This window comes from Ictalurus furcatus, chromosome 23 (genome assembly GCF_023375685.1).
Source record: "Ictalurus furcatus strain D&B chromosome 23, Billie_1.0, whole genome shotgun sequence".
Classification (NCBI taxonomy): domain Eukaryota; kingdom Metazoa; phylum Chordata; class Actinopteri; order Siluriformes; family Ictaluridae; genus Ictalurus; species Ictalurus furcatus.
The window spans coordinates 13,084,124-13,111,694 of record NC_071277.1 but is presented as its reverse complement, the minus strand read 5'-3'; the positions used below and the strand labels follow the sequence as shown (position 1 = coordinate 13,111,694).

The following is a 27,571-nucleotide window of genomic DNA, read 5'->3' as shown; positions in this document are numbered from 1 at the left end:
CACCCCCATGTTTAACATTGGAAATATGTTCTTTTCATCAACGGCAACTCCTTTTTCCCCCTCCAAATGTACCTTTTGGGGATTGTAGAATTTTTTCTTTTCCCCCAATTTATTCCAGTGTTCACATTTCCTTCTGAAAGATTCATGTAAGATTTCCTTCTGAGGACAGCTTTCCTTAACTGCCATTTCCTAATGACGTTTCAGACAGTGGAAATTGTGAGCTGGAAGTGCTTTGATATCTTTTTTATAGACTTCCCCTGTTTAGTAGGCATCAAGTAGATTCATTTTCAGATCCTCAGACAGCTGCTTAGAGCAGCCCATGGTTGTTTGAAAAGTCATAAAATTTATTATGCTCCATGCTCCGATGACGATTCTTGATCTGAGTAGCGAGTCAATTAAGGCCTAACAAATTAATTTGGTTCAGAGACTTTAGAATTGGAAAGGTGTCCAGACATTGAACATGCCATAATTGCTTAATTTCCATGAAAGTTCATGAAATTCAAAGTAACTGTGCAAAAAATTGACCTTTGCAGAAGTTTTTTTTTTTTTTTTTTTTTTTTAATAGTTTGCTGCAGAGGTTGTGTTTACTTCTTTTCACTTAAACACTCAAACACTTCAGGGTTGAATGCCATGACGTTTAGCTTAAGCTTTCTATTCATATACTATGCCAAATACACAAGGTGTAAAGCTGGAACAATAATGTTTTTATGTCCTATATTTCACAATAATAATAAGAAAGATATTGTGAAGGATTTACTGTCACATGTACAGCACTGCTTAGTGATTTCTTTCAGGAGGGATATTTAAGGGTTTGACTTTGCCAACAGGTACTTAGTGATGTATTTAATGCATTAATTAAGTCTTCCTTATTTTTGTTGTTTCAGTTCACCAGGCTTGTAATGCTCCTTTGTTACTTGGTTAACTTCATCTTAAGCATGTTATTTAATTAATGAATGTTTGCCAAAACAAGGTGTGGGTGATCACAATTCTTGAAATCATTTCTATGATGCACGATATGTATGTATCACAATATCTAGGTTTACTCACAAACTGCCAGCAATGTAGTAGTTTTTCATTACAAAATTTTATAGTTGGTTATAAATAATAATTTTGTTTTCATAGATAAATGAACTGCATGAAATATGAGCAATAAATGAACTAATATATAAAGTTAAAACTTAACAATTTTAAAGAATAAGCACAACATTTTAAAACAATTTGCAAATGTTATAAAAAGATGTATGAAAACATATTTTATTTTTAAAAACAAAACCATAATAACCAAGATATCTTAGAAAAGTGTATTGTGACATTGTTTGGTCATATTATTATATTATTATTATTATTATTATTATTATTATTATTATATGGTCATATGGCTTAACTCGAACCGAAACCATTCTTATCTGGCAAAATATAAGAACTAATTTGTAAATTGCATGAACTAATTTGTAAATTAAAGGAATTAATTTTTATTTGAATCTCAGATGTACAGTCATGGGGAAAATAAAGTTTACCCTCCTTCAATTCTATGTTTTTATTTATCACCGCCTAAATAACACCTGAGGTGTTTTTCTTTTTCCAGTTCGACCCCTTCACTGATCCATTTGCTCAAACTTTAACAATGATGTGTGTGGTACAACCGTTTTAGGGAACTCTTTTACTGTTATGGCTATGCTGTAAAGTTCTGCTAATATTTAGCTGCATTTTGACATCATGGAAAATTTACATTTTATATATCTTCAACTGCCTTTTCATTAAAGCCTTTATCATGGGATGAAATGTAAGTAAAATGTATTGTCTTTTTTTTTTTTTTAGTGACCTGGTCCTAGTGGTTACTAATAAATCTAGTCGCAGACTTTGTTTTACTAGTTTTGTTATGGTGACAGGGTCAATTCTTACTTGGGTGAAAATCAATATGAGTAAGCCGATTTTGCTTTCTGGAAAATTCTGCAGCCTTTGCAGTTGCACTCGGATGGATGCATGGATGGATTAAGACTGTTCTTCACAACTTATGATTTCTCTGTCTATATATCATTAATATCTTTAATATTACAAATAGACACCAGTGGGCCAAGTTGATCGTTTTGAAAAGAAATAAAAAATAATTCTAATTATAAAATGTTTTTTGGTGTTGTGTTCTTTGAAAACGAAACATTACAATACCTTTTGTCTATCTTTAAAGTGAACTTGTTTTGTGATGTCTTTTGCCGGAGGAGACTAGTTGTTGCAGTCATCTAGCCTACATCACTGAAGGTCTTCTCCTTATCTGTGCTGTACACTAAGAGATGTCTGTTATCTGCTTCACAGTCTCGGTTTCACATTCCTAAGCTGTATTGGGTGAGGAGGGGAGAAGAGAATTTAAAATAATGTGGAGACATGTTTAGGCTCAAAAAGTAGGCGTGGGTTTGTGTTAAGGTTGCACAATCTGGACAAATACACTCTTATGTGTCGTACTTTGAAATGTAATCCCTGGAAATGTTAAACTTGTTTGTAATGCGTATTAAAGTATTGGTGAACTTTAGAAAGCAGAGTTTAGAAGCTGTGTATTAAAAGTATGGTACCGCAGTGCTAAAAGCCGGAGATTGTCTCCTATATACTGAGAAAACTTGTAAAAGGGAAAAGTGTGTAGCCCAGATTGGATTGCATGTTGTGAGTCAGAGCTTTAATCTTACTGAAGTTCCTCCAAGTTTTAGATTTGTCCTTGGCATATTCAAGTTGCTGTGTAATATGACCACACCTTTGATTATCTGAAGTTAATTTAAATGAAGAAGGTCTTCGTCTATACCTGTTATTACAGCACACAGATAGGAAACAGTTATGTGATCTAGAGACTTGGTGTACTGATTGAATTTTATTCCATAAGCATGCTGTGAACAAGATAGAGTGTAAAGTGTTAGTGTTTGCTGGCTACTTTTCACATGATACGTTTGTTTGGCGAAACCAATTTTCAAAACAAATGTCGGTATGCATAACTTAGCTAGCCAAGTTAAATTTCTGAAGATTCATAAACTGGCTAACAAATTAGGGATGGAGTGATGCATGTATCATAGCCTTTGATAAAGGCACTCAGTGTAATACATCCGCATTTGTGATGCCACCACAACCGTGCTTCACTGTCATGATGGTGTTTTCAGGATGATGAGCAGTATATGGTTTCTGCCAACTATAGTGCTTTTGTGTCAAAACCAAAAGCTCAATGGTCTCATCAGACAATCAAATCTCTAACCAAGTTTGCTGAGTCTCTAACATGTCTTTTGGCAAACTCCATATGGGATTTCATTGGGCTCACCACTGTTTCATAAATCTCATTTAAATGTGAGCTATGGATCTCTAACTCCTTCAGAATTAGCCTTGGCCGTGTCGTTGCTTCTCTGACTGATGCCCTCCTTAAAGTCACTGACTATTGGTGGATGGCCTCCTCTAGGCAGAGTTGTGGTTATGCCATATTCTTTTCATTTGTAATAATGGATTTAATGTTCTGCAGGATGTTCAAAGTTTGAGATTTTTTTAAATAGTTGATATTGTTTGGATTGCTCCTTGGTCTTCGTGATGCTGTTTGTTAAGATTCTCTAATTAATCCTTGTGTTTTCCAGGAACAGGTTTATTTATATAGAGATCATGTGATGTTCACCTGTGTGCAATTAAAACATCACTCAACTAATTCTGCGAATTCTGATGGCAACTACTTTCACTAGAGCTAATTTAGGGGTTTTGTTTGGGTGTGAATACTTATGCAATTACAATTTTGTAAAATCGTTTTATTCCTAAATTATTTGGCAAACTATTTTAACTACTGTAAAGACAGGACACAATCCCAGTTACATCCAGTTCAGTTCCAGGATATAACCCTTCAAAATGTGGAAACATTCAAGGGAGGTGATTACTTCTGCAGCACACTATATTTATAATGTAATGACATGATTCAGCAAATCATATTATGGTTTGTTTCTACCCTGCATGTTTTATTTTGTTTCCATTAATAGATTTGGGTGTCATCTGTGAGGAGCATTAAGCTTAGCAAGGTAGCAGCAAGAAATTATGGAATTATTTTTTTATTTCATTTTTATATTTAGGACATTTCACTTAGTTTGGAAGCATAAATTGTGATCAAATACAAAATAATTCATACTTTGCCAAATTGACAATACAAATTGAACACCAAATCAAGTTTCGCTTAATGGGTGATGCCCTGCCACCAGGCTGAAGTGTGTTTTATTCCGTTGTGCCAGTAAGTCAGACTCTCCATGCCCTTTTCTTTTTTTTTTTTACTGACCTTTGTTAGACTCTGAATATTGTGCTGGCGGCGTTGAATGTTATGCAGAGCATTCTTATGGGAGATTACTTGGACTTGTGCACTGAGGGAGGAAAAACAGAAGAATCACTCAATAATATGACATTGAATCTTCTTAATGAAAAAATCCTCTTTCTGAAAATTGAATTTCAGGAATAAAAAAAGGTTTGGCTGGAAAATGTATATTTATGTTATAAAGAACAGGTACTGTATGTTGAATTAACTGGCACCTGTTTTCCAGTCATCATACCTCTCCATCATATGCAAAGTAGCTATTTAATGAAAATGGAAATTACAATGAATATTTTGTAATATAGGCAAGTTACATCATTAACATGCTAATTTTTAAGAACATCTTAAGGTAGATTTAAATTAAGGTTATAAAGGGCAATTTATGTTCAGGTTCTCTCGTGGTTTTAGAGAACCTTTATAGATGCAATGAGCATTGTGGATTGTACAGTGGTGTATAGTGCTTTGTGAAGCCTTTAGAATTTTCTATACATCTGCATAAATATACATCTTATATCTATATATTTGCATATGTCCTAAAACATCATTATATTTTTACACAAGTCCTAAAAGTCGACAAAGAAAACCTAATTAAACAAATGAGAGAAAAATATTCTACTTGGTCATTTACTTATTGAGGAAAATGATCCAATATTACATATGTGAGTGGCAAAAGTATGTGAACCTCTAAGATTAGTCATTAATTTGAAGGTGAAATTTGAGTTTTCAATCAATGGGATGACAATCTGGTGTGAGTGAGCGCCCTGTTTTATTTAAAGAACAGGGATCTATCGGAGTCTGATCTTGTCTGTGGAAGTGTATCATGGCACGAACAAAGGAGGTTTCTGAGGACCTCAGAAAAAGAGTTGTTGATGCTCATCAGGCTGGAAAAGGTTACAAAACCATCTCTAAAGAGTTTAGACTCCACAAATCCACAGTCAGATAGATTGTGTACAAATACAGGAAATTTAAGATCATTGCTACTCTCCCCAGGAGTGGTCGACCAACAAAGATCTCTACAAGAGCAAGACATGTAATAGTCCACGAGGTCACAAAGGAACCCAGGGTAACTTCTAAGCAATTAAAGGCCTCTCTCACATTAGCAAATGTTAATGTTCACGAGTCCACCATCAAGAGAACACTGAACAACAATGATGACTCTTTGCGGTTATTAAAAATTCAAGGAAACTTCTTGTAAGAGAGTAGGGGTATAACCCTGGTGTCCTGATGAAATTCCCCCATTGGCCCTCATCTGTCACGGCCCCCTAATAATCTCCATCCCTGAATTGGCTACATCACTCTCCTCTCCACCAATAGTTGGTGTGTGGTGGGTGTTCTGGCGCACTATGGCTGCCGTCGCATCATCCAAGTGGATGCTACACACTGGTGGTGGTTTGAGGAGATTCCCCCATACAATGTAAAGCGCTTTGAGTGTCTAGAAAAGCGCTATATAAATCTAAGCAAATATTAATTATAGGGCTGCAACTAACGATTATTTTCATGATCGATTAGTTGGACGATTATTTTTTCGATTAATCGGATGGGGCAAACTTTCAGTACCTTTTTTTTCATTTAATTAAAATAAAATTCACAAACTGAGTGTTACAAATATAAACATCAGACTAAAACTTTACCCAAGTGTTTGTCCAATTATATAAGACTGAAAAGAACCCAATACATTCACACGCGCCAGAATATAAGTGATTAATTATATACGTGTATGTGTGTGTGTGTGTGTGTGTGTGTGTGTGTGTGTGTATGTATATGTATATATATATATATATATATATATATATATATATATATATATATATATATATATATATATATATAAAATGACTTTTTATGGATGCACAAAAAGCACTGAATTAATCTACAGTCCTGAATTAATAATAAAAACTCCTTTCACTGCACCTAGTGATTTCTGTTACTCACTGCCTTTAGACATATTATTTTACTTGTGATCATAATGTTTTAATTAGACATTACAGATCTTACTTGCGCTCCCAGTGTGCATCACCCCGGCCTCGTTACTAATAGATCACTTCCATTATAAAAGCAACAGAAGTTACACTGATACAGCATATAATGACAATAAACTTAAATTAAACTAAACTTTTAAGCAACTCACGAAAGCATCACTGTCATGCTCGTGCTACACAAACTCTGCTTTGTAAAGTTTGATCTTCTCACACTTTCTTCCTCAGTCACGTGATGATTTCGCCTCTGTCTGATGGTCACTGAGGTAATGTTGGGAATAAAAGGTAACATTGACACCAGGTAAACTGGTAAACTTCAGGTAAACTGAAGAAAGTCATTGTTGGTGACTCTGGTATTAGGCTAAAGCTAGCGGTGTCGCATTACATGCATATGACGTCATGTGCCATCAACTAGATAACGGCTTATACTTGCAGTTAGTAAAAAAAACCCGCTAGTGTTCTTTTTGAGACGATATTACCTTTCTAAAATTCATAAACTAAAAGGTTGAGTATATAGTGCATAGTGTAAGTGTATAGTACTTCATTTGGGACAGAACTTTGGTAATTACTCTCCGTGTTTTCGTAACAGAAGTAACTTGATGAGTAAAGCTCCCCTGCGTCGTGCGCAGACCAACTAATCAATAATGAGATTCGTTGACAACGATTTTCATAATCAATTATTATCGATTAGTTGTTGCAGCTCTAATTAATTATTATTAACAATGGCGTGCATGCCAGGGCTGCAAGTAGAAAACCACTGCTCTCAAAAAAGAACATTTGCTGCCCATCTGTAGTTTGCTAAAGATCACGTGGACGAGCCAGAAGGCAATTGGAAAAATGTTTTGTGAACGGATGAGACCAAAATAGATTTTTTCGTTTTAAATGAGAAGTGTTATGTTTGGAGAAAGGAAATCACTGGATTCCAGCATAAGAACCTTATCCCATCTGTGAAACACGGTGCTGGTAGTACCATGGTTTGGGCCTGTTTTGCCGCTTCTGGCTAGGGATGGGCAATATCGTTTGCGATATACCGGTAGAAATTCTCCCCACAATAAGAATTAGTCTTCCCGCGATAATAACGATAAAGCATTATCGATGACGTACTGTTGTGTGCGACCCATTTGCAGCTCACGTGCAGAGCAAAAACAACTATGGCGGAAGGCGGACGTGAAGCTGAGGAGGAGTTTATTGCTAAATGAGGAGCTACCTCTACAATCTGGAACTGGTTTTGTCACAGAAAATCAGTTTTACTTTTAGATCAATGTTTCTATTCCTGAGGCTCTCAAGACTGCATGCAGCTGTCACTTGTCTCCAAAAAAACAGTGGTGAATTGTACTATATTTATAATGTCACTGATATCGTTATTCCAATAAATACCAGAAAATATAGTGATATAGTTTTAAGTCAATATCGCCCATCCCTATTCTGGGCCAGGACGGCTTCCGTCATTAATGGAACAATTCTGAAGTATACCATTGAATTCTAAAGGAAAACGTCTGGACATTTGTCCGTGAACTGAATCTCAAGAGAAAGTGGGTCATGCAGCAAGGCAGTGACTCTAAACACAGAAGTCATTCTACCAAAGAATGGTTAAAGAATAAAGTTAATGTTTTGGAATGGCCAAGTCAAAGTCCTGACCCTAATCCAATTGAAATGTTGTGAACGGACACGAAGCAAGCAGTTCATGTGAGGAAACCCACCAACAACCAAGAATTGAAGCTGTTACTGAAAGCAAAGTTTCAAACACTTTTTTGCAACTCACTGATATGTAATATTGGATCATTTTCCTCAATAAATAAATGACGGATTATAATATTTTTGTCTCATTTGCTTCATTGTGTTCTCTTTGTTTACTTTAGGACTTGAAAATCTGATGATGTTTTATGTAATTTATTCAGAAATATAGAAAATCCTAAAGGGTTCACAAGCTTTCAAACACCACTTAATCTGTGGTATTTGTTTGTGAGTGCGTTGTATGGAGCAAGTCATAAATAATGTTTTTCTTTTCTTCTGTTCTGACAGGTCTGATTGAGTGTAGAAGATGACGTCCCCATGGTGTACACTTGGAAACAAAATCACCTCTCTGGGTCTGGTTGACCTCTCCAAACGCACACATATGTCAAACTCTGGCATATCTTGTGTCGTGATATTCCCTGACAGCAGAACACACACTTTTACAGTCAGCGTGAGTACAAACGAGTGGGCGACTATGGATGTGTCTAAGACAGGAGTGCAGTGTAATTAAACAATGAGAGCAGCTCTTTATTGGCAGATGAAGGGTGGTGAACATTATATTCAACTGCAATGATGCAATCTTGGCTTGGATACACTCTTTTGTATCAAACCTCCTTTTTCATAAATGGTATGCGTCAAACAAACTTAAAAGGCATGTGTTCTTTTTTTTTCTATGTACAGAAACATGATGCTGGGCTTTTATTATTTGACCTTGCTTTTGAACACCTGGGCATAATAGAGAAGCAGTACTTCAGTCTCCAGATCACTGAAGACACCTCTAGTTCACCTGTGAGTATATGTGTATGTGCTGTACTGTAGATAGTATAAAACCTTTTCATCATTCACTTTTATGGTACAGGTTAGACATGCGCTGATAATCACATATGAGGCACTTTGTCTTTGTATTGCTACCTGCATACAATTCAGGAGGTTAAGGATGCAGCATTTCTGTACAGCATTTCTGCATTCCAAGGGTAACTGTAAAAAGTTAGCTTCTAAGGTTTTATGGACGACCCCATGATTCTGATAACTTTGTGAGAATTTTCTGAAATTCGGAAAATCACAGAGGATGGAATAGTCGGTGTGGCTATTTCAATTTCTTCTTGGTTAAAATGCTGCCTAGTCAGAGCAGATAAATGCAAAAGGGTAGTATTTTCTTTAAACAAAATACGATGTGGTGTGATAAAAGGTAATTAGGTAAGTTAAGGTAATATGAAAATTTCATATCGACACATGCCTATTAATGAATATCAATGTTGCTATATTAGTAAATTTTTGTTGCATTTCACATCTTGCATTTCAGAGGTGGCTGGACCCTAGCAAACCTTTCAAAAAGCAGCTTAAAGGTAAGCACAAAACAAACACACAGGCACAGTGTTTGATAATATGTTGACTTATAAATAACGTTTTTTCAGGCTTTTATCATTAAAAAAACAAACAAAAAAAAGATCTTCATCCAGATATCTGATGGCCCAGTGATGTCACTGGCTTGATGCAGATATTAAGTGTTATTTACTTTAATTTACTTTAAGACTATCCGTTTCAATATTTTGTGCACCAATAATTGGATGGTCTGCCACCAAAGATTCCACGTTCCAAGTAGTTTATCACATCTAGACGTAAATATCAGGAAGTTCTGATCGTCTCATATTCATCTTATGATCCTGAAACCCAAATGTTTTTGGTGTATAGCAAATATAAAAGTATTGGCCTTGCCATTCCAATACTTTCAACCAAATGGCAACAGACTTGCTACAGTCAGCAATTATATACATACAATCTGCACTTAAGCTACACGTACTCATTTGACCATTTATTAGGTAACAACTGCATTGTATCTGAAGTGCAGTTTGTATGTACAGTGCATCCAGAAAGTATTCACAGCGTTTCACTTTTTCCACATTTTATGTTACAGCCTTATTCCAAAATGGAGTAAATGAATTTTTTTTCTCAAAATTCTACACATAATACCCCATAATGACAACGTGAAAGAAGTTTGTTTGAAATCTTTGCAAATTTATTAAAAATAAAAAACAAAAAAAGCACATGTACATAAGTATTCACAGCCTTTGCCATGACACTCAAAATTGAGCTCAGGTGCATCCTGTTTCCACTGATCATCCTTGAGATGTTTCTACAACTTGATTGGAGTCCACCTGTGGTAAATTCTGTTGATTGGACATGATTTGGAAAGGCACACACCTGTCTATATAAGATCCCAGAGTTGACAATGCATGTCAGAGCACAGACCAAGCCATGAAGTCCAAGGAATTGTCTGTAGACCCCCGAGACAGGATTGTATCGAGGCACAGATCTGGGGAAGGGTACAGAAACATTTCTGCAGCATTGAAGATATCAATGAGCACAGTGGCCTCCATCATCCGTAAATGGAAGAAGTTTGGAACCAGCAGGACTCTTCCTAGAGCTGGCCATCTGGCCACACTGAGCGATCGGGGCAGAAGGGTCTTAGTCAGGGAGGTGACCAAAAACCTGATGGTCACTCTGACAGAGCTCCAGCGTGTCTCTGTGGAGAGAGGAGAACATTCCAGAAGAACAACCATCCCTGCAGCACTCTACCAATCAGGCCTGTATGGTAGAGTGGCCAGACGAAAGCCACTCCTCAGTAAAAGGCACATGGCAGCCCGCCTGGAGGACTCTCAGACCATGAGAAACAAAATTCTCTGGTCTGATGAAACAAAGATTGAACTCTTTGGCCTGAATGGCAAGCATCATGTCTGGAGGAAACCAGGCACCACTCATCACCTGGCCAATACCATTCCTGCAGTGAAGCATGATGGTGGCAGCATCATGCTGTGGGGATGTTTTTCAGTGGCAGGAACTGGGAGACTAGTCAGGATCGAGGGAAAGATGAATGTAGCAATGTCCAGAGACATCCTTGATGAAAACCTGCTCCAGAGCACTCTGGACCTCAGACTGGGGTGAAGGTTCATTTTCCAACAGGACACCATCCCTAAGCACACAGCCAAGATAACAAAGGAGTGGCTACAGGACAACTCTGTGAATGTCCTTGAGTGGCCCAGCCAGAGCCCAGACTTGAACCCGATTGAACATCTCTGGAGAGATCTGAAAATGGCTGTGCACCGACGCTCCCCATCCAACCTGATGGAGCTTGAGAGGTCCTGCAAAGAAGAATGGGAGAAACGGCCCAAAAATAGGTGTGCCAAGCTTGTAGCATCATGCTCAAAAAGACTTGACGCTGTAATTGGTGCCAAAGCTGCTTCAACAAAGTATTAAGCAAAGGCTGTGAATACTTATGTACATGTGCTTTTTTTGTTTTTTATTTTTAATAAATTTGCAAAAATTTCAAACAAACTTATTTCATGTTGTCATTATGGGTATTGTTTGTAGAATTTTGAGGAAAATAATGAATTGAATCCATTTTGGTATAAGGCTGTAACATAACAAAATGTGGAAAAAGTGAAGCACTGTGAATACTTTCCGGCTACACTGTATATAATTACTGACTGTAGCAAGTTTGTTGCCATTTGTCAGCCTTCCTGTGTGTCATCTATCAATGGAAAGGAACCACCACAGGACCACTTTATAACAATTAATGGCTTATAGTCAGTAATTGTATACTTACAATTCTGTTTACTAAAATAGTAAATATGAATCATCTATTATGTCTAAAATATGTAATACATACTCACCGTCCACTTTATTAGAAACCCCCGTACACCTGCACATTCATGCAGTTATCTAATTAGCCAATCATGTGGCAGCAGCAAAATGCAAAAAGCATGCAGATACAGGTCAAGAGCTACAGTGAATGTCCACATCAAACATCAGAATGAAGAAAAAGTGTGATCTCTATGACTTTGATTGTGGCAGGGATGTTTGTACCAGATGGCCTGGTTTGAGTATTTCAGCAGTTTATGATCTTCACATGCAGCATTCTCTAGAGTTTATACACGGGGCAGAAAAAAACAGGATGAGCGACAGTTCTGTGGGTGGAAACACCTTATTGATTAGAGAGGTCAGAGGAAAATGGCCAGATCTGCTAGGAAGGATATAGTAACTCATATAATTACTTTTTACAACCATGGTGAGCAGAAAAGCATCTCAACATGCACAAAAGTTCAAACCTTGAGGTGGATGAGCTCCAACAGCAGCAGAGCACATTGAGTTGTACTCCAGTCAGCCAAGAACAGGAATGGCACAACAATGGGCACAAACTCACCTAAACCGAACAGTTGAAGATTAGAAGAAAAAAAAGACTGGTCTTTTTCCAGTCTTCAGCTGTCCAGTTTCGGTGAGTCTGTACCTATGATGCATGCTTCCTGGTATATTTGAAAGCTGTTGGCACATCAGAAACCTATGTTACCTAATATTTTGTTAATTCAAGGATTAAATATTAACCAACAGCCTCCTACCACTTTTGTAATTTGACCAAAATTCTGAAGGAGCTCCCTGTGTAAGCGCAACCAAACAAAATAATATCTAGCACGCCTTTTGGAAGTAAGCTGAAAATTAACACAGCAGCATAAATTAACTCACATAACAACATAGATATAATCAGCTGTAAAGAATAACTTGTGACCTGGATCTGGTCCACCGGAATATTTTATAGTTAATCAATACTGAACTGAATAGCTGGGTATAAAAATGTTTTCACAGCTGAGTCATTTTCTTCTCATAGGCCTTTCTTATCTCTCATTCTCTCAGGTTCTGCCCCCTTCTGTTTTATATTCCGAGTGCGGTTCTTCATCTCTGACCCTAACTCTCTTCAGCATGAACAGACCAGGTGTGTATGTGCATATAGTGTGTGTGCCTGTAAACATGTGTGGGTGTGTCCATGTGTGTATGTAGATTTGCATATGTTACTTATAACCCTGTAAATCTTCTTTGCAGGCACTTTTATTTTTTGCAGATTAAGAAAGACATTCTCGATGGCAGGTAATACAGATCTACTAGTTTTACCATTGTCAGTCAGTCAGTGTGTACTGTCAAATCTAAATATGGCCCATGCTACATGATTCAGTTAAGCCTATTTTTTTAAAACCTTAAATGATATGTATTTAATTTAAGCTGTTTAACAATTGTAGTGTGTCCCCTAAAGAGAAAGTAAAGGCTGCATATCCACCATTTATACAGTCATACTGACAAGTGTCAGTGATTTGAATATTTATATTTTTAAATGTAATGTCTTTTACATGCAGGTTAAAGTGTCCATTAAGTTCTGCTGTGGTGCTGGCATCCTATGCCGTTCAGTGTAAGTTTGATATCCCAAACATGCTCATTGAAAGAACAGTTGTAATATTTCCTAAACAGTGGTGGTGCAGTGGGTAGCATTTCCACCTCAGTTCGAGGGTCTCTGGTTTGATCCTGAGCCCAGGCTACTGTCTGCACATAGTTTTTTGTTCTCCCCATGTCCACGTTTTATACCTTCCACCTCATAAAAGCATGCATGTAGAGAGATTAGTTGTGCTCAGTTGCCTTGTGTGTGAATAAATGTGAGAGTGTGTGTGTATGGTGTCTAGCGATGGACTGGCCACCATGACCCTGATCAGGGTTTGTGGTTACTGATCAGATAAGATGAATGAAGGATGAACAATAGAAGAACAATAACAATGAATTCTATTAATAGCACTCTTTTTGTTTCATAAACAGCTGAATTTGGAGACCATGTTCCTGAGACTCCTCCTGGATATCTTGACCATATCCACTTTCTTCCTGATCAGGACAAAGACTTCCTTTTTAAAGTGGAGTCACTGCATCCTCAGCACAAGTACGTACATGTACACAGAGTACAAACTGTAGTGATAATGGATTTGTGGATGTGCATGTACCATGTGTTGGTGTGTATTCACCTGTACGTGGCTTTGAGTGTGTGTGAGAGGGGTGGAAAGAGTGAGACTGACTAACTGTTTGCTTATGTGCATTCCAGAGGCCTGTCTCAGAGTGAGGCAGAGTTGTGTTATCTGAACACAGCTAGAACCTTGGATCTCTATGGAGTAGAGCTTCACAGTGCACGGGTAACACATCCATTTGATTGTATCAAAGCTTTTGATTAACAATTTTTTTTTCAGTGCTTTTATTAGGTAATAAAAGGAGGGAAGGAGAGATTTAAAATACTTAAAAGTAGTACCAAAATGATTATTCTCTTTCTTAGGATGCTAGTAACCCATGTCTCTGGGTTGGGATTGCATCAGGAGGCGTGGCCACGTTTTGCAATTTGGTTTGTTCCAATTTCTTCCCCTGGTGAGTTATCAAGCAACCTCTTTTCTGACTATTTGACAACACTGTTGTAACCTGCTCATGATTTACGATCAATCTGTATTAATATTTTTACAACCCGTACTGTAAGACATTATTTTATTAGGATGTTTATTGGCAACAGTTTGGTGCTATTTATATAGTTTAATGTTAGAAACAAATATAATCAACATCAGCCAATCTGTTTCTCTAAAGAATGAATCGCATTTTAACTGCGGTTGTATTGAATATTCAACCGTATTTCTCAGGGTGTTTTCCCAAAAGAAAAGCTTTACTGTGAGTACACAGCTCATTGTGTACTCTGACACAATGCAGAATGATTAATGTTTCAAATGTTTCCTCGCAATCTTAACAGCTGATTTCACATGACTTGAAGTATTTCAACACAGTCCTTGGTTCTTTGAAACTGGACATGATCCCAGATGGTTAAAGCTCCCTAAAATGATCGGTCAATTTTGACTGCACAATTTATTGTACAGAACAAACTTTAACCATCATTTATTCATCAAGGTCTTATTAATAGTCATATTACAATTTCAGTATTTAGCCATATAATCCTGTCATTCTGTCCATATAATGCAATCACTAGTTTGACTCATGAAATGCTATTAACTCCTATTTTTAGAGTCCATTTACTAATCATTAAAGTACACCTTTTTTGCTAATCGGTTTTATGCTCAGGATCAATATAATCAAGATTTCATTCAAAAGAAAGAGATTCTTCATCCACCTTCGGCGGAAACATGTAAGTTTGTAGAAGAACAGGTGAAGTACCACACAGTTGGTTTACTTAACAACTTTGTTTTTGCCGTTCATGCAGAAGTTGAAGTGTTTTTGCTTTTATGTAGGGGGAGGTTGGACAACAAGTTGTGTCTTTGTCCATGTCCAGCTCTCGTTCCTGTAAAAACCTTTGGCGATCCTGCGTGGACCATCACACATTCTACAACAGAAAAAACTCTCATGCAGTCTCCAAACCTAAGTACATTTTCACATTGGCAAATCCACCTATGATTTCTGATTTCATTTTGCTTTTGGGTTCCACCAGTGACTGTTTCTTGATGTGGGTGTGTTGTAGGTCTGTCTCTCTGTATAGGAAACTAGTAGGAGAGGTGATGTGGAACCCTTTAATAAAGTCTCTTTCCACTGAACATCTGGAAACCAAAAGTCTCCCCTCTAGATCTCCACCCAGTACACCTAACTGGTACTGTGTTTTATACAGATATTGATTATAAATACTGATTATTAATAGGTTACAGTAGTTGTCTGTTTGATTATTGAATAGATATTGTCCCTGTTTTAGGCGTAGCCCTCGTTTGCGTCATGACTTTCGTAAGCCACGTCCATCTTCTGTAGACAATCTTACCAACGAAATGAGTTATGTGACAGAGAGTGAAGATGTGTTCTATACTTACAGGTGAACAATGGCCCTCATTTGCTTTGTCTATACATTATTTACTAGAATTTCCCGATTGTAATTCAGCTGCTCAAGTCAGTAAACAGTACAAATTTGTTTAATGAAGGAAAGCTCAGGAAGATGAGAAGCCCAGCAGTGTCCAGTCCCAAACTGATGACACTTTGGATGAGGAAGATTGGCAGTGTCTCTGGGATAAGGTGAGTGGAAACTTCAGGGAGTATGTACAGTCATCTTATGGATCAAGAAATTTGGCAAGAGATATATATACATACACACACACAATTAAGGAAACCAGACAGCAATTCTGGATGCTATCTGGGATTGCTTTAAATCTCGACTTGAATGTAGCCACAATGTTGTTTTAGGGCTAGAAGTATCATGGCAAGTTTGACTCACAGTTGAGTGTAGCCAAGGAGGTATGGTGAACAATTATTTTTCACCACTAAATCCTTCAAATCACAGTAATGTTCATTCTTTTATTGTACTACACATACTAATGCATTTATTTAGAGCACACACAAATCAGTGTAGACACATTTATTGATAGCCTTAATACATTTTGTATGGAAAATTTTATCATACCAATTAACAATAGAAATGCGAGAAATGGTTAGAGATGCCGCAATACTCTGGGTGGGTATCAGGTTGCAACCAGCAAAAATTGGTGGATTGGAAAAAAAATATGAATTTTATTTGATCATGTAACAAATTGAAAATATTAGAATAGGATTTTTTTTTTTTAATTGAGCTGGAAGTGTTTGCGTATAAAGAGACTTTTGTAAGGATTGATTTTATTATATTTATACTTAATTATATTTATTATACTTGCAATGTAAGTTTTTTTTTTTTTTTTTTTTAACCTCATAACAAAGTCATGTTTTTAGCTATGCATTTTCTTCTTTTAAGTGTAGTTAAAAAATCTTTTTAAGCTTAGTAGTTTTAAAAGAAGAAAATATTGGATGGCTATTGGTATTAACTGATACTCATGGTTTTACTATCAGCAATTGTATAGGAAAAGAAAAAGTGCCATCTCTAGAAACAGTAATAGCTCCATAAATATGTGCAGCAATGTCAGGGAAATTTCATTTCATTTAATTTTTTTACTTTAAACTATATATGTAGAATTTGCACATTATTAATTACCTGGTAATTCCCATCAAATCCAAACTGCTGACTAATTAAACATATCCATACATGCTAATATTTTAGGTGAAACTTTTATTTTTATTTAAGTTGAGCACTTGAAAATCACTGCAATGTGGAAATGGAATGAACAGAACCGGCTTCTTTTTTTTCTTCTTTTCTTTTTCTTATTATTGCAGGATATGGCAGCTGATGGGGAGCTTCTGCTAATCAGAATCAGCCCTGACAAAGATGGCAAGTTTGGATTCAATGTCAAAGTGAGTGTACTCTTTTATTCTTGTGTGTGTGTTTGTGTGTAATGACCAAGTTTGTTTTGCTCATTGCATTACACATTACGTATTATTGAATGGTTGTTTATTTTAGGGAGGTGTGGATCAGAAGATGCCTTTGGCGATCTCTCACGTAAACCCTAATTCTCCGGTAAGGAGTATGAACAGATTGGGTTTGCAGACCTCTTGCACCACAACATGTAATACTACATGTAGCTCTGCATCTTTGTTGCAGGCTGGTCACTGTGTGCCTGCATTGCTGGAGGGAGATCAAGTGCTCTTGATAAATGGGCGTGACATTTCAGAACACACACATCAACAAGTGGTCATGTTCATCAAAGCCAGCAGAGAGTCCCACAGCAAGGAGCTTGCCCTGCTTGTACGCCGAAAAGGTTTGTTGCTGTACTGTGAAAGTGAATGTTGGGCTTTGGCAAATGTGCTAGGTAGATCATTCAGCTCAGCTAGTGTTTTGTCTGATCAGGCCGTACCTTACTTTGAAACAGTTGGCTTGTATTGATCATCTTTATTGACCAATATTTCCCAGTCACTAACTAGACAAGGAGCACTTGTTACATACATCACTGTGGTTCGATGAATAACTGTAATTGTTCCATGATAACTGTCAGGAGTGGTGATAATCACTTCTGCACCTTCACGCATACCGACACCTTATAACGAGTCACAAAGTGACACATGATGCAGTATTTGCAATTAATACTGCTCTTATAGAGTCAGGCAGTCGTGAAAAATTTGCAGAGTTCTCATTCATAATGACAGGGAACCCTGGCAGTTATCCAGGGTTCATAGCACTATAGTTACATATGTTACTAGCATTCTATGAATCTTTTTTAACCACCGGGGTTTTGAGAATAACCTGGCTAATATATGCCAAAATGTCATTAGGAACCGACACACTTTAGGCCTAACTGAAACCCTTTTGAGAAAGGTTGTAATAAGTTTCTGAATCTCCAGAGATGCCGTCCATTGTGCTGTGATGTGCAGCACTGACTGCTACATATAGCTTTATTGAAGACGGGTCTTCCGATTGTCTGACGTTCTATGAAAAAAGATTTTTGGAACTGGACTGTGGGCCAATGCATCCTGTCACAGAGACTTGACTGTAAAACTTTGAAGTCCTGTCCCTAGAAGGCAGATGTTAAAAAGCATCTGTCTTTTTGGGTGATGGGAGAATTGGCACCATGCCGATCAACAGAAGTGAAGCTGTTCTGTGGTTGCAAAGCAAAACAAGGGTGGATGGAAACTGCCTTCCATCTTCTGAACAAGAACGAATGTTGAGTAGAACACTGTTCTGAACCATGGGGTAAACCTTTTGATTGTATGTCTGACTTGTTGGGGTGTGATATCGATGAGGCCCTGAGGACAGCAAAAGTTGTGGGCCACAGGGCCACTAGCTGCTTAAAGGCCAGGGAGTGTGGAAATTCCAACCAGGTGAGGAGAATGGAGGCACACCCAAATCCATGTCAGGATGCATGTCAGTGTTGGCTGGCTAATTTAGCAAGGTCAGTGGTAAAAGCATGCAGTATGCTGAGGAAAAACCACTAAGCCATTGTAGCAGCTTGTACTGACAAGCACACCGGTCGATGACTACTTGTAATGTGAATTTAAACAAAAAAAATTATAAGATTCCTTTTGTGTACATGTATAGTCTGACATGTATGAGGCCAGAAGTAGAAAGGGAATGATAGCTGTATGACAGTGGAATTTATCTGAAAATACAACGTCATACATCACTTTGTGACTTTGTTGGAAGGTCTTGGCATATATGCACGTGGTGATTCTTGCGGTTCCTGGCAGTTTGGAGGTGTGAAAAAGAAGCAGCTTACCTAATGCTTACTAAAAAAAAAAAGGATGCTGTGTGTTTATAGGCATCTCTTTGCGAGCTGAAACACCACTACAATTTCCTGGCAGTTTTAGCCTTCAAGAAGAAATTCCTCCATCTCCCGCTCACCCATCTGGAGAGACACTGCACGAGTCGATGACCCGTCTGGAAAGGGGACTGAATTCTGGTACTTTGCTCATGAAATTTGAGGTCAGTATATACAAGAATGTGTCCTAGGCATGTCTGCCTGAAGTATGTGTGCACGTTGGTTGATGATCCTTGCATGTGTGTCTTTTGATACTCACAGAAGTTACACAGGAAGAAAGCAGGACTGTTAATGTCTTGTGCAAAGCTGTCTGAGAACATGGAAAAGAATCGGTACAAAGATGTATTACCGTGTAAGTTTCTTCTGATGTCAAAAAAATTGGCACATTTGTTTCTTCTTGACAGGCAAATTTATGAGTATTGAACCGATTCACAATTCTGGAAAAGCCATTATCAAAATAATTATGGTTTGTGATTTATTTTTTTCTACATGTGTCAGCAGTCAGTGCTTCAGTTATTATTGTATTTTTAGATTCTTTTTGTTCAGCATGTCTAAAAGGGTTTTTGAATCTGAACCTGAATGTCTTCATTGTTTTGTGATTATGATAGAGCTATGTTATGATTACAGATGCAAAGCTCTGAGATGTGAGTGGATTACAGTTATAGTCAAATGTATCATTTTATTTTATTGTGTGCAAGGTTTCTGTTTCGGTTCAGACAAAATGCTCTTTAGAAACTAGTTCGATGAGGCATTTTTAGATAATCCTTAAATCACCATTTCCTCATTCTTTACTCTGTCTCTCCCTTTAGATGACATCACCAGGGTGGTGTTACAGACGGAGGAGGATAATTACATCAATGCGAGTCATGTGAAGGCTAGTACACTCACACGCACACACACACACACACACCCACACACACCCCAAAACAAAAACATATATTTGTTAGCCACCTGTAGTACCTGGAGTTTCACATATTTTGGGTCTGTTTCAGCCTTTACATTTCTGAATGTAATACAAGTAATGGTTTTTAGAGCCAGTTACTTATTTTCTGAGAAATCTATCTATCTTGGGTTTCCAAAAGAGGTCTACCACAAAGATTACAGTAATTCGGCATTCACACTAGCAAGCAACAATACGCTTGTGTCATTCCCAGGTTGTCTTTTGTGTTACCACAATACCATTATCATTTGCAGCCGTCTGCTGTCAAGCTTCAGTTTCAGTAAGAAATGGCCGTGACCAAATTGTACACTATATGACCAAAAGTACACTATATGGAAAAACTTTGTGGATTCTTGACCGTCACACCCATATGTAGACCTTTCCGAACTGTTGCCACAAAGTTGTAAGCGCACCACTGTGTATGATGTCTTTGTATGCTGCAGCATTATGATTTCCCTTCACTGGAACTAAGGGACCCAAACATGTTCCAGCATGAAAATTCACAAAGCGAGCTTCATAAAGACATGGTTTGCCAAGGTTGGTATGGAAGAACTCAAGTGGCCTGCACAGAGCTATGACCTTAACCCCACTGAACACCTTTGGGATGAATTGGAACACAGACTGCTCCCCAGGGCTCCTTACCCGACATCAGTGCCTGACCTCACTAATGCTCTTATGGTTGAATGGGCAAATCCCCACAGCTATGCTTGAAAATCTAGTGGAAAGTCTTCCCAGAAGAGTGGAGGTTATTCCTCTGTGGGGGGGGACTAAATCTGCAATGGTCTGTTCAAAGTTTTATGGTCAGGTGTCCACAAACAACTTTTAGCCATATTGTATGTGAATACCTGACCATGACATGTATATGTGCTTTGAACAACATGAATATTTTGTAGCCCCCCCACACACCTTTTTTCTGTTATAATAACCTCCAATCTTCTGGGAAGGCTTTCCACTAGATTTTAGTGTGAGACTGTGGGGATTTGTGCTCATTCAGCCACAAGAGCATTAGTGAGGTCAGGCACTGATATCAGGTGAGGAAGCCTGGCATGCAGTCTGAATTACAGTTCATCCCAAAAGTGTTCAATGGGGTTGATGTTCAGAGCTGTATGCAGGCCATTAGAGTTCTTTCACAACAACCTTGGCCATGAAACAATGCACAAGGGTTATTGTCGTGTTGGAACATGTTTAGGCCCCTTAGTTCCAGTGAAGGGAAATCCTAATGCTACAGCATACAGTGATATTGTAGACAACCATATGCCACCAACTTTGTGGCAAAAGTTGGGAGAAGGCCCACATACGGAGCTTTCATGGTCAGGTGTTCACATACTTTTGGCCATATAGTGAATATAGACTCCTGATTAATTTGTACATATGACAGTGTGACAGGCATTGTTGTATCTGAACTAAATGCAGGTATAAATATCTAAAGTTGTGAGTGCAAAAGACTGGAAGAAAATCTGACAGCTCGTGCCATTGGAGAGGAATTTATTGGACCATTTATTTCAGGACATTATGATGCAGTGATATAAATATTATGTATCATGGGTCCCTGTTTGTCTGTGAAAGTAGGGGAGGAAAACTGGGGTGGCTGAGGTCCAAGGGAATTTTTCTTTTTGCTACTATTTTCCTTGCATTTTAGCCTAACATACTACTTTCCCATTGTAGCAAACTTTAAGCAGAGTAACTAATTATTAAGTTAATTAAATAGTTAGTAATTATGGATTTTGTCCATACTAGGTCAGCTTTATTTTGAAGAACTACCCACATGTTTAGTAACCACAGAAACACTTTTTCAAGGCAGAAACCTTAATGACTTTGAATGCAGTAATCTTCATCTTGAACACTTCCAAGTCTGTAAGCGGTCTGAAAAGGGGCATTCTAGCCATTAACTCGTCATTCACAAGGTGTCTCACAAATTTGACAGTGACATATGAGATACAGTGCAACACACAATTAAAATATTTAAAGGTACACTATAACTTTTTGTTTTAAAAGCGACCCGGAGATGTTTCTTCTTTTCTTACTCAACAGGTAAGATCTTTTATTGAAATGATAGATAGCCATGTAGCTCTCTAACAGAGTTCATTGTAAAGCATTATCTATTGTAAAGGGTGATTTCTGTAGTAGTGCAGTGCTGGATTTTATTTTCAAGGTAGGGCCGTGTAAATTATAAACCTGGTGGGTAGCGAAGTTAACGTTTTCAGCTGTCTGATTAGTCAGCTTGGGACCCTTTCCATCTGAAATGGTTTTATCTCTTGAGCTTAGTAGCGAATGTTTTATGAACAGTAGGATAATCTATTTTATTTTAGTTATGAAAAGAACACTTCACTTCTACTCCAAGTAAAACACATCTGCCACTGCCTGTACCACCTTTGACCTTATCAGACTTGCAATCATCATGTGAACACCTTTTGTAACTAAATAAATTTCAAAATATCAGTGTTTCCAATTAGTCCAAACCAGGGGCGTAACTGGACTGTTAATCATCTGGGGTTGAGCCCAGATTCTTCTCCATGCATTTTTTCCAGCTCAGCTAGTAGCCTAAGTTTTATTTTATGGACACTAAGGTAACTTAGCTGTCAATGTATGACACGATCAGGAAAAAGTTTGATTTATCATAAAACTTTCCTCAGGTATTGTCACTGTTTGTAGGAATACCAGACCGATAAAATATCAAACTTTTCTAATTAGGTTAGTTTGGTGTCGCTAGCCAAGGGGAGGCACAACTAAGCTATGGGTTTAGCTGCTACAGTGCCATGCAAAGTACATTTATCTTTCCTTATGCTCTGCTCATATCATGTGGAACTCGTATAGACATTTACACACCTTGTTTTCCTGCTCAGCATGAGAGGATACTACTGTTTCAATTCCAACCCCTTTACTGGTTTTAAAAAAAAACCTGCATACATCCATTTCCCCCTCAAACTGACTGGTGATGCGAAACTTATTCATCCACATAGACAGGCAGAGCTGAAGCACAGTCAAGTCAAGTGGATTTTTATTGTCATTCCTCTATATAGCTTGTATACATTGGAACGAAATGTTTCTTCAGGACCATGGTGCAGCACAGAGCAGTGCATAAGACTACACAAAGTGCAAATACACAACAGTGTGAGACAAGTGCAAAACAATAAATGCACAGGACAGTAAATACACAGGACAATAGATACACAGAACATGGACTGTAAACTGTAAGCTGTGGTGTAATGTAGCAGCACAAGTATATCAGCAATTCTGGCAGCAAAAACCAGTTCCATAGTATAAAGTGACTGATACAGCTATGTAAAGTGCAGTAGTACTGAGTTTTACTGGGTTAGTGCATGTGCAGTGGCAGGAGTCTTACTGGGTTAGGCGTTCGACTAGCCCAGGTGAGCATTGGGAGGCAGCAAGGTGTTGAGTAATCTGACTGCCTCAAGGAAGGAACTGTTGCAGAGCCTACTGGTGGTGGCACGGATGCTCCTGTACCTTCTTCCAGATGGCAGGAGGGTGAATAGTCCATAAGAGGGGTGACGGGGTTTGTCCGCAAGACTGGTGGCTTTGCGGATGCAGCGGTTGTTGAATGAAGTGTCAATGGTGGGTAGAGAGACCCGGATGATCTTTTCAGCTGTCCTCACAATTCGCTGTCGGAGACTCTTCATTGTTGCTGATGAGTCCCACAACTGTAGTGACATCAGAAAACTTGATGATATGATTGGAACTGAATTTAGCAGCACAGTCATGAGTCAGAAGGGTAAAGAGCAGTGGACTGAGCACACAGCCCTGGGGCGTGCTGGTGTTCAGTGTGGTGGTGCTGGAGGTGGATTTGCCGATCCTGATGGACTGAGGTCTCCTGGTCAGAAAGTCCAGGATCCAGTTGCAGAGGGAGGTGTTTAAACCCATTAGGCTCAGCTTTGTTTGCAGTTGTTGCAAGCACAGTGTTCCGCTAGAGGGCCAAAAGTTACATAGTGTACCTAGTGTGACCTTTTAATAAGAAGAAATTTTACTTTTTTAAAATAAATACTTGCATAGTTCATGTGTGTAGTTCTTCAAATGAACTACACTGCACAATGTGTATCTTATAAATAAAAAATAAAAAACATAATTAACAAAATAAACCCACAGTGGCTTCATATTATATGATGTAGGACATACAGTTTTTCATGCTTGCCGCTTTAGTGGGTCACAAAGCTAATTGGTCCATGTTGCATGGGTGTGCTGGGTAGCACAGTTTCATCATGCTTTTGGATTGTTCAGCTTCCCATAGTCAAGTCAAGTCAAATTTTATTTATAAAGCATGTTTAAAGACAACAGCAGTTGATCCAAAATGCTGTACAAATCATATAACATCACATTTAAATAACATCATAAGACAAAGAATAAAAATAAGTTTTTAGAGAAGATTTTAAAATAGCTAAAGATGGAGCGTACCTCACGTAAAAGGGGAGACCGTTCCAGAGTTTGGAACCAACCACAGAAAAGGCTCGGTCACCTTTTGTCTTAGAACGACCACAGTGGACAGATAAAAGACATGTTCATGTAGTTCAGATGGTGTCCTGTTCATACAATGTTTCAAATCAAATTCCATGGTAAAGAGAGAGGCATCTTCACTGCACTCCTTCTCAAGTGGGAATGCTAATAAAATTGCATTATAACAACAGTATTGGTAGAAATGTACAGATAAAACATGAATATTGTATTGGATTGCATTTATGAACATGCTGCAATTACAACCAAACATTCTGTAGGATGGGTGGAATCACAGGTGGAAATGGACAGTAGGTGATGTGTTTAAGAAGGAAAAAACATTAATTTATTTTTATCTATTTACTATCCAACATATTTTAAATCAGACAGTGACAATGCTGACTGTTTACTGTTTTCTGTTTCCTTGTAAAATGTATAGATTCTATTTTTCATTTTGTGTAAACCAACATAAGGCTGCAAGGTGCTAGCATTTCCATCTCACAGCTCCATGTTCTCCCTGTGTCCTCATGGGTTTCCTCCTAGTTCTCCGGTTTGCTTCCACATGCTAAAAGTTAGTTTTAGTTAGTTAGTTGGGAAATTGCAAATGGCCTTAGTCCCCCAAATGGCCTGCAAATGGCCTTAGTCCCCCTGCAAATGGCTCTACCCCACCACTTTGCCACAATATGCCACAGTGGCTTAATTTTTTAGGTTTTGCCTTGACTAAATGCGTCAAGTCTTTCTTAATTTGGTCAAGGTGTTCTGACCATGTGGAACTACATTAAACATCATCATCATGCCAGTACTCTAAGAAAATGTGGAAGATCCAATGCTATCTATGCAACTCATGGTAAAGGGAAACAACCAGGATTATTGAAAGAATTGAGCTTTCAGTAAAGTAGAAATTATGACTAATCAGGTTAATTTACTAACAGACATGAAAAGCCTCATGCACAAAACTAGGCTCAGCAAAATCAGGATATATATATAGATTATATATATAGATTATATATATATATATATATATATATATATATATATATATATACACACACACACACACACACACACACACCGGTGTGTATGTATGTATATAGATATAGATAGATGTGTGTGTGTGTATATATCTCAGAATATATAATAGTTCTCTTTTTTCTGGGTTTGAAAGGATCTGCATCTTTGCATAATAATCTGTGCAGAACCAACATAAAAGTCATGTGACAGAACTACAGTGGGACAAATCAGGGAAAAGGGAAGACCTTGACAAATTGAATGTTATCTTTCTCATTGTCTGACAAGTGTTATAGCATGCATCTCAAGAGTTCTTAAAGCACTTCTATCAGAAGGCATTTTCAGGTCCTCATCAAGACCTCAAGAGTAAACTGCACCACCTAAGCACTTCTCTACAGGTGGTGAAATGTCAGGTGACCATAAGCCCCTTGAGAACCCTGTGTATGACAATGAGGTCATAAGACTAACAGGCACAGATGGCACAGAAGAAACTAATGATGACGGGCAACAAAGCCAAGACCAAAGATTTGAGATTCACCTTGCAATTAAACAAATGCTGCATCTGAAACAGATTTCCCCTAGTCACTTCTGGACTGCAGCTTGAACACAATGCATTGTGATACAGAATATGACTATGTGCATCATGGAAATGTGGGATTCACATTGTTCTAATCAGCATTATATTAATTGTGCATCTAATGCAATTGCACTGTTGAACACCAGAGGTCCTAATCTGCATAACCCATAGAGTTAAAATATAATGAGCATGTGCTGGGCCCAATAGCGTTTTTTAAAAACTCCAGATTTATAATTTGGGACTACAATATCCCATAGATTGTTATGCAAAACTGACCTTTCAGTAGGTTGGAAACCTGTATGTGAGGTTTTTAAAAGTCAAGCACTAACCATAGTAGAAAAAATGGCAGTAAACTGTCTGGAATAGTACACTATTCTACTAGAGTAGTCATGTGAAAAAATAAGTACACCCCATGAAACTTGTTGGCTTTTTTGACATATTTGGACAAGCAAATATTTGATCCTCTTTGAAACAGTACCTATCAATAAAGGTGATGCACTCTATCAAATGACGCATAAAACTGACATTTTGTAGTAATTTTCACAATTTAAATTAACAAAAAACAGATCAGACACATGGAAAAAGTAAGTACACCCCTACATTTATCACACTTTCAAATCCATAAAATTAGAATCAGGTGTTCAAGATTGGGCGGCAATGATTAGAACCTGCTTCAGGAGTACAGGTGAAACCTGTCTTATTTATACCCCTCTCGTATCTAGTGTTTGGTGTTCTCTTTGTTATTGAGGTGTGTGGTGTCATCATGCCAAGATCTAAAGCAGGGGTGTCCAATCTTATCCGGAAAGGGCCGGTGTGGGTGCAGGTTTTCATTCCAACCAAGCAGAAGTCACACCTGAGTCTACTGAAAGCCAAGATCAACTGATTAAACAGGTGGAATCAGGTGTGGCTCCTGCTTGGTTGGAATGAAAACCTGCACCCACAACGGCCCTTTCCGGATAAGATTGGACACCCCTGATCTAAAGAGTTCTGTAAGGCCTTCATAAAAAAGGTTCTGGATGCCTACGTGTCTGGCAAGGGATTTAAAAAGATGTCCAAATTATTTGAAGTGCATCATTCCACTGTAAGGACAATCTACAAATGGCGCAGATTTCAAATGACTGCCAATTTGTCCAGGACAGGCCATTTCAGCAAAATCAGCCCAAGAGCAGACCGTCTGCTGCAAAAAAATCTCCAAGAACCCCAAAAGTTGAACTGAAAGTGGACCTTTCAACAGGATAATGATCTTAAGCATACTAGCAAATACACCGAGGAATGAATCAAAAAGAAGAAATGGAGGGTTATGGAATGGCCTAGTCAAAGCCCAGATTTGAATCCCAATTAAATGTCTGTGGGATTTGAAATGGGCAGTACATGCAAGAAAACTGTCAAACATCTTGCAACTGAAAGAATATTGCATGAAAGAGTGTTCAAAAATTCCCGCAACTGATGTCAGAGACTGGTGGACAATTATGCAAAAAGCCTATACACTATTAAGTTAAATGTGGCTTGATTGAATATAACTCCCAGTAACATTTCAAAATTGTCGGGCACACATTCCATTTTACTAATATTTTTTTTTGTAAAATAAATGAATAAAACAAAAGATGACCTCGAGAATTCCTCTGTCACAACCCTTTG

At 37.9% G+C, this 27,571-nt stretch overlaps 1 protein-coding gene across 2 annotated transcripts in view; it reads left to right on the top strand.

The window, feature by feature from the left end:
- ptpn3 (protein tyrosine phosphatase non-receptor type 3) overlaps nt 1-27,571 on the top strand; it is a 46,624-nt gene that overhangs the window by 9,963 nt on the left and 9,090 nt on the right. The window contains exons 2-21 of one of the 2 annotated variants that reach the window (XM_053612031.1): nt 8,305-8,467; nt 8,698-8,805; nt 9,320-9,362; nt 12,703-12,781; nt 12,889-12,933; nt 13,197-13,249; nt 13,648-13,765; nt 13,925-14,012; nt 14,150-14,238; nt 14,935-14,998; nt 15,102-15,232; nt 15,329-15,454; nt 15,554-15,667; nt 15,774-15,864; nt 16,990-17,067; nt 17,174-17,230; nt 17,315-17,471; nt 18,966-19,129; nt 19,227-19,317; nt 19,775-19,839. In XM_053612031.1, the coding sequence (XP_053468006.1) occupies nt 8,324-8,467; nt 8,698-8,805; nt 9,320-9,362; nt 12,703-12,781; nt 12,889-12,933; nt 13,197-13,249; nt 13,648-13,765; nt 13,925-14,012; nt 14,150-14,238; nt 14,935-14,998; nt 15,102-15,232; nt 15,329-15,454; nt 15,554-15,667; nt 15,774-15,864; nt 16,990-17,067; nt 17,174-17,230; nt 17,315-17,471; nt 18,966-19,129; nt 19,227-19,317; nt 19,775-19,839 (1,905 nt within the window). In that variant the 5' untranslated portion in view covers nt 8,305-8,323. Of the gene's footprint in view, nt 1-8,304; nt 8,468-8,697; nt 8,806-9,319; nt 9,363-12,702; nt 12,782-12,888; nt 12,934-13,196; nt 13,250-13,647; nt 13,766-13,924; nt 14,013-14,149; nt 14,239-14,934; nt 14,999-15,101; nt 15,455-15,553; nt 15,668-15,773; nt 15,865-16,989; nt 17,068-17,173; nt 17,231-17,314; nt 17,472-18,965; nt 19,130-19,226; nt 19,318-19,774; nt 19,840-27,571 lie in introns of both variants that reach the window. The other variant, XM_053612030.1, reaches the window with a different exon arrangement.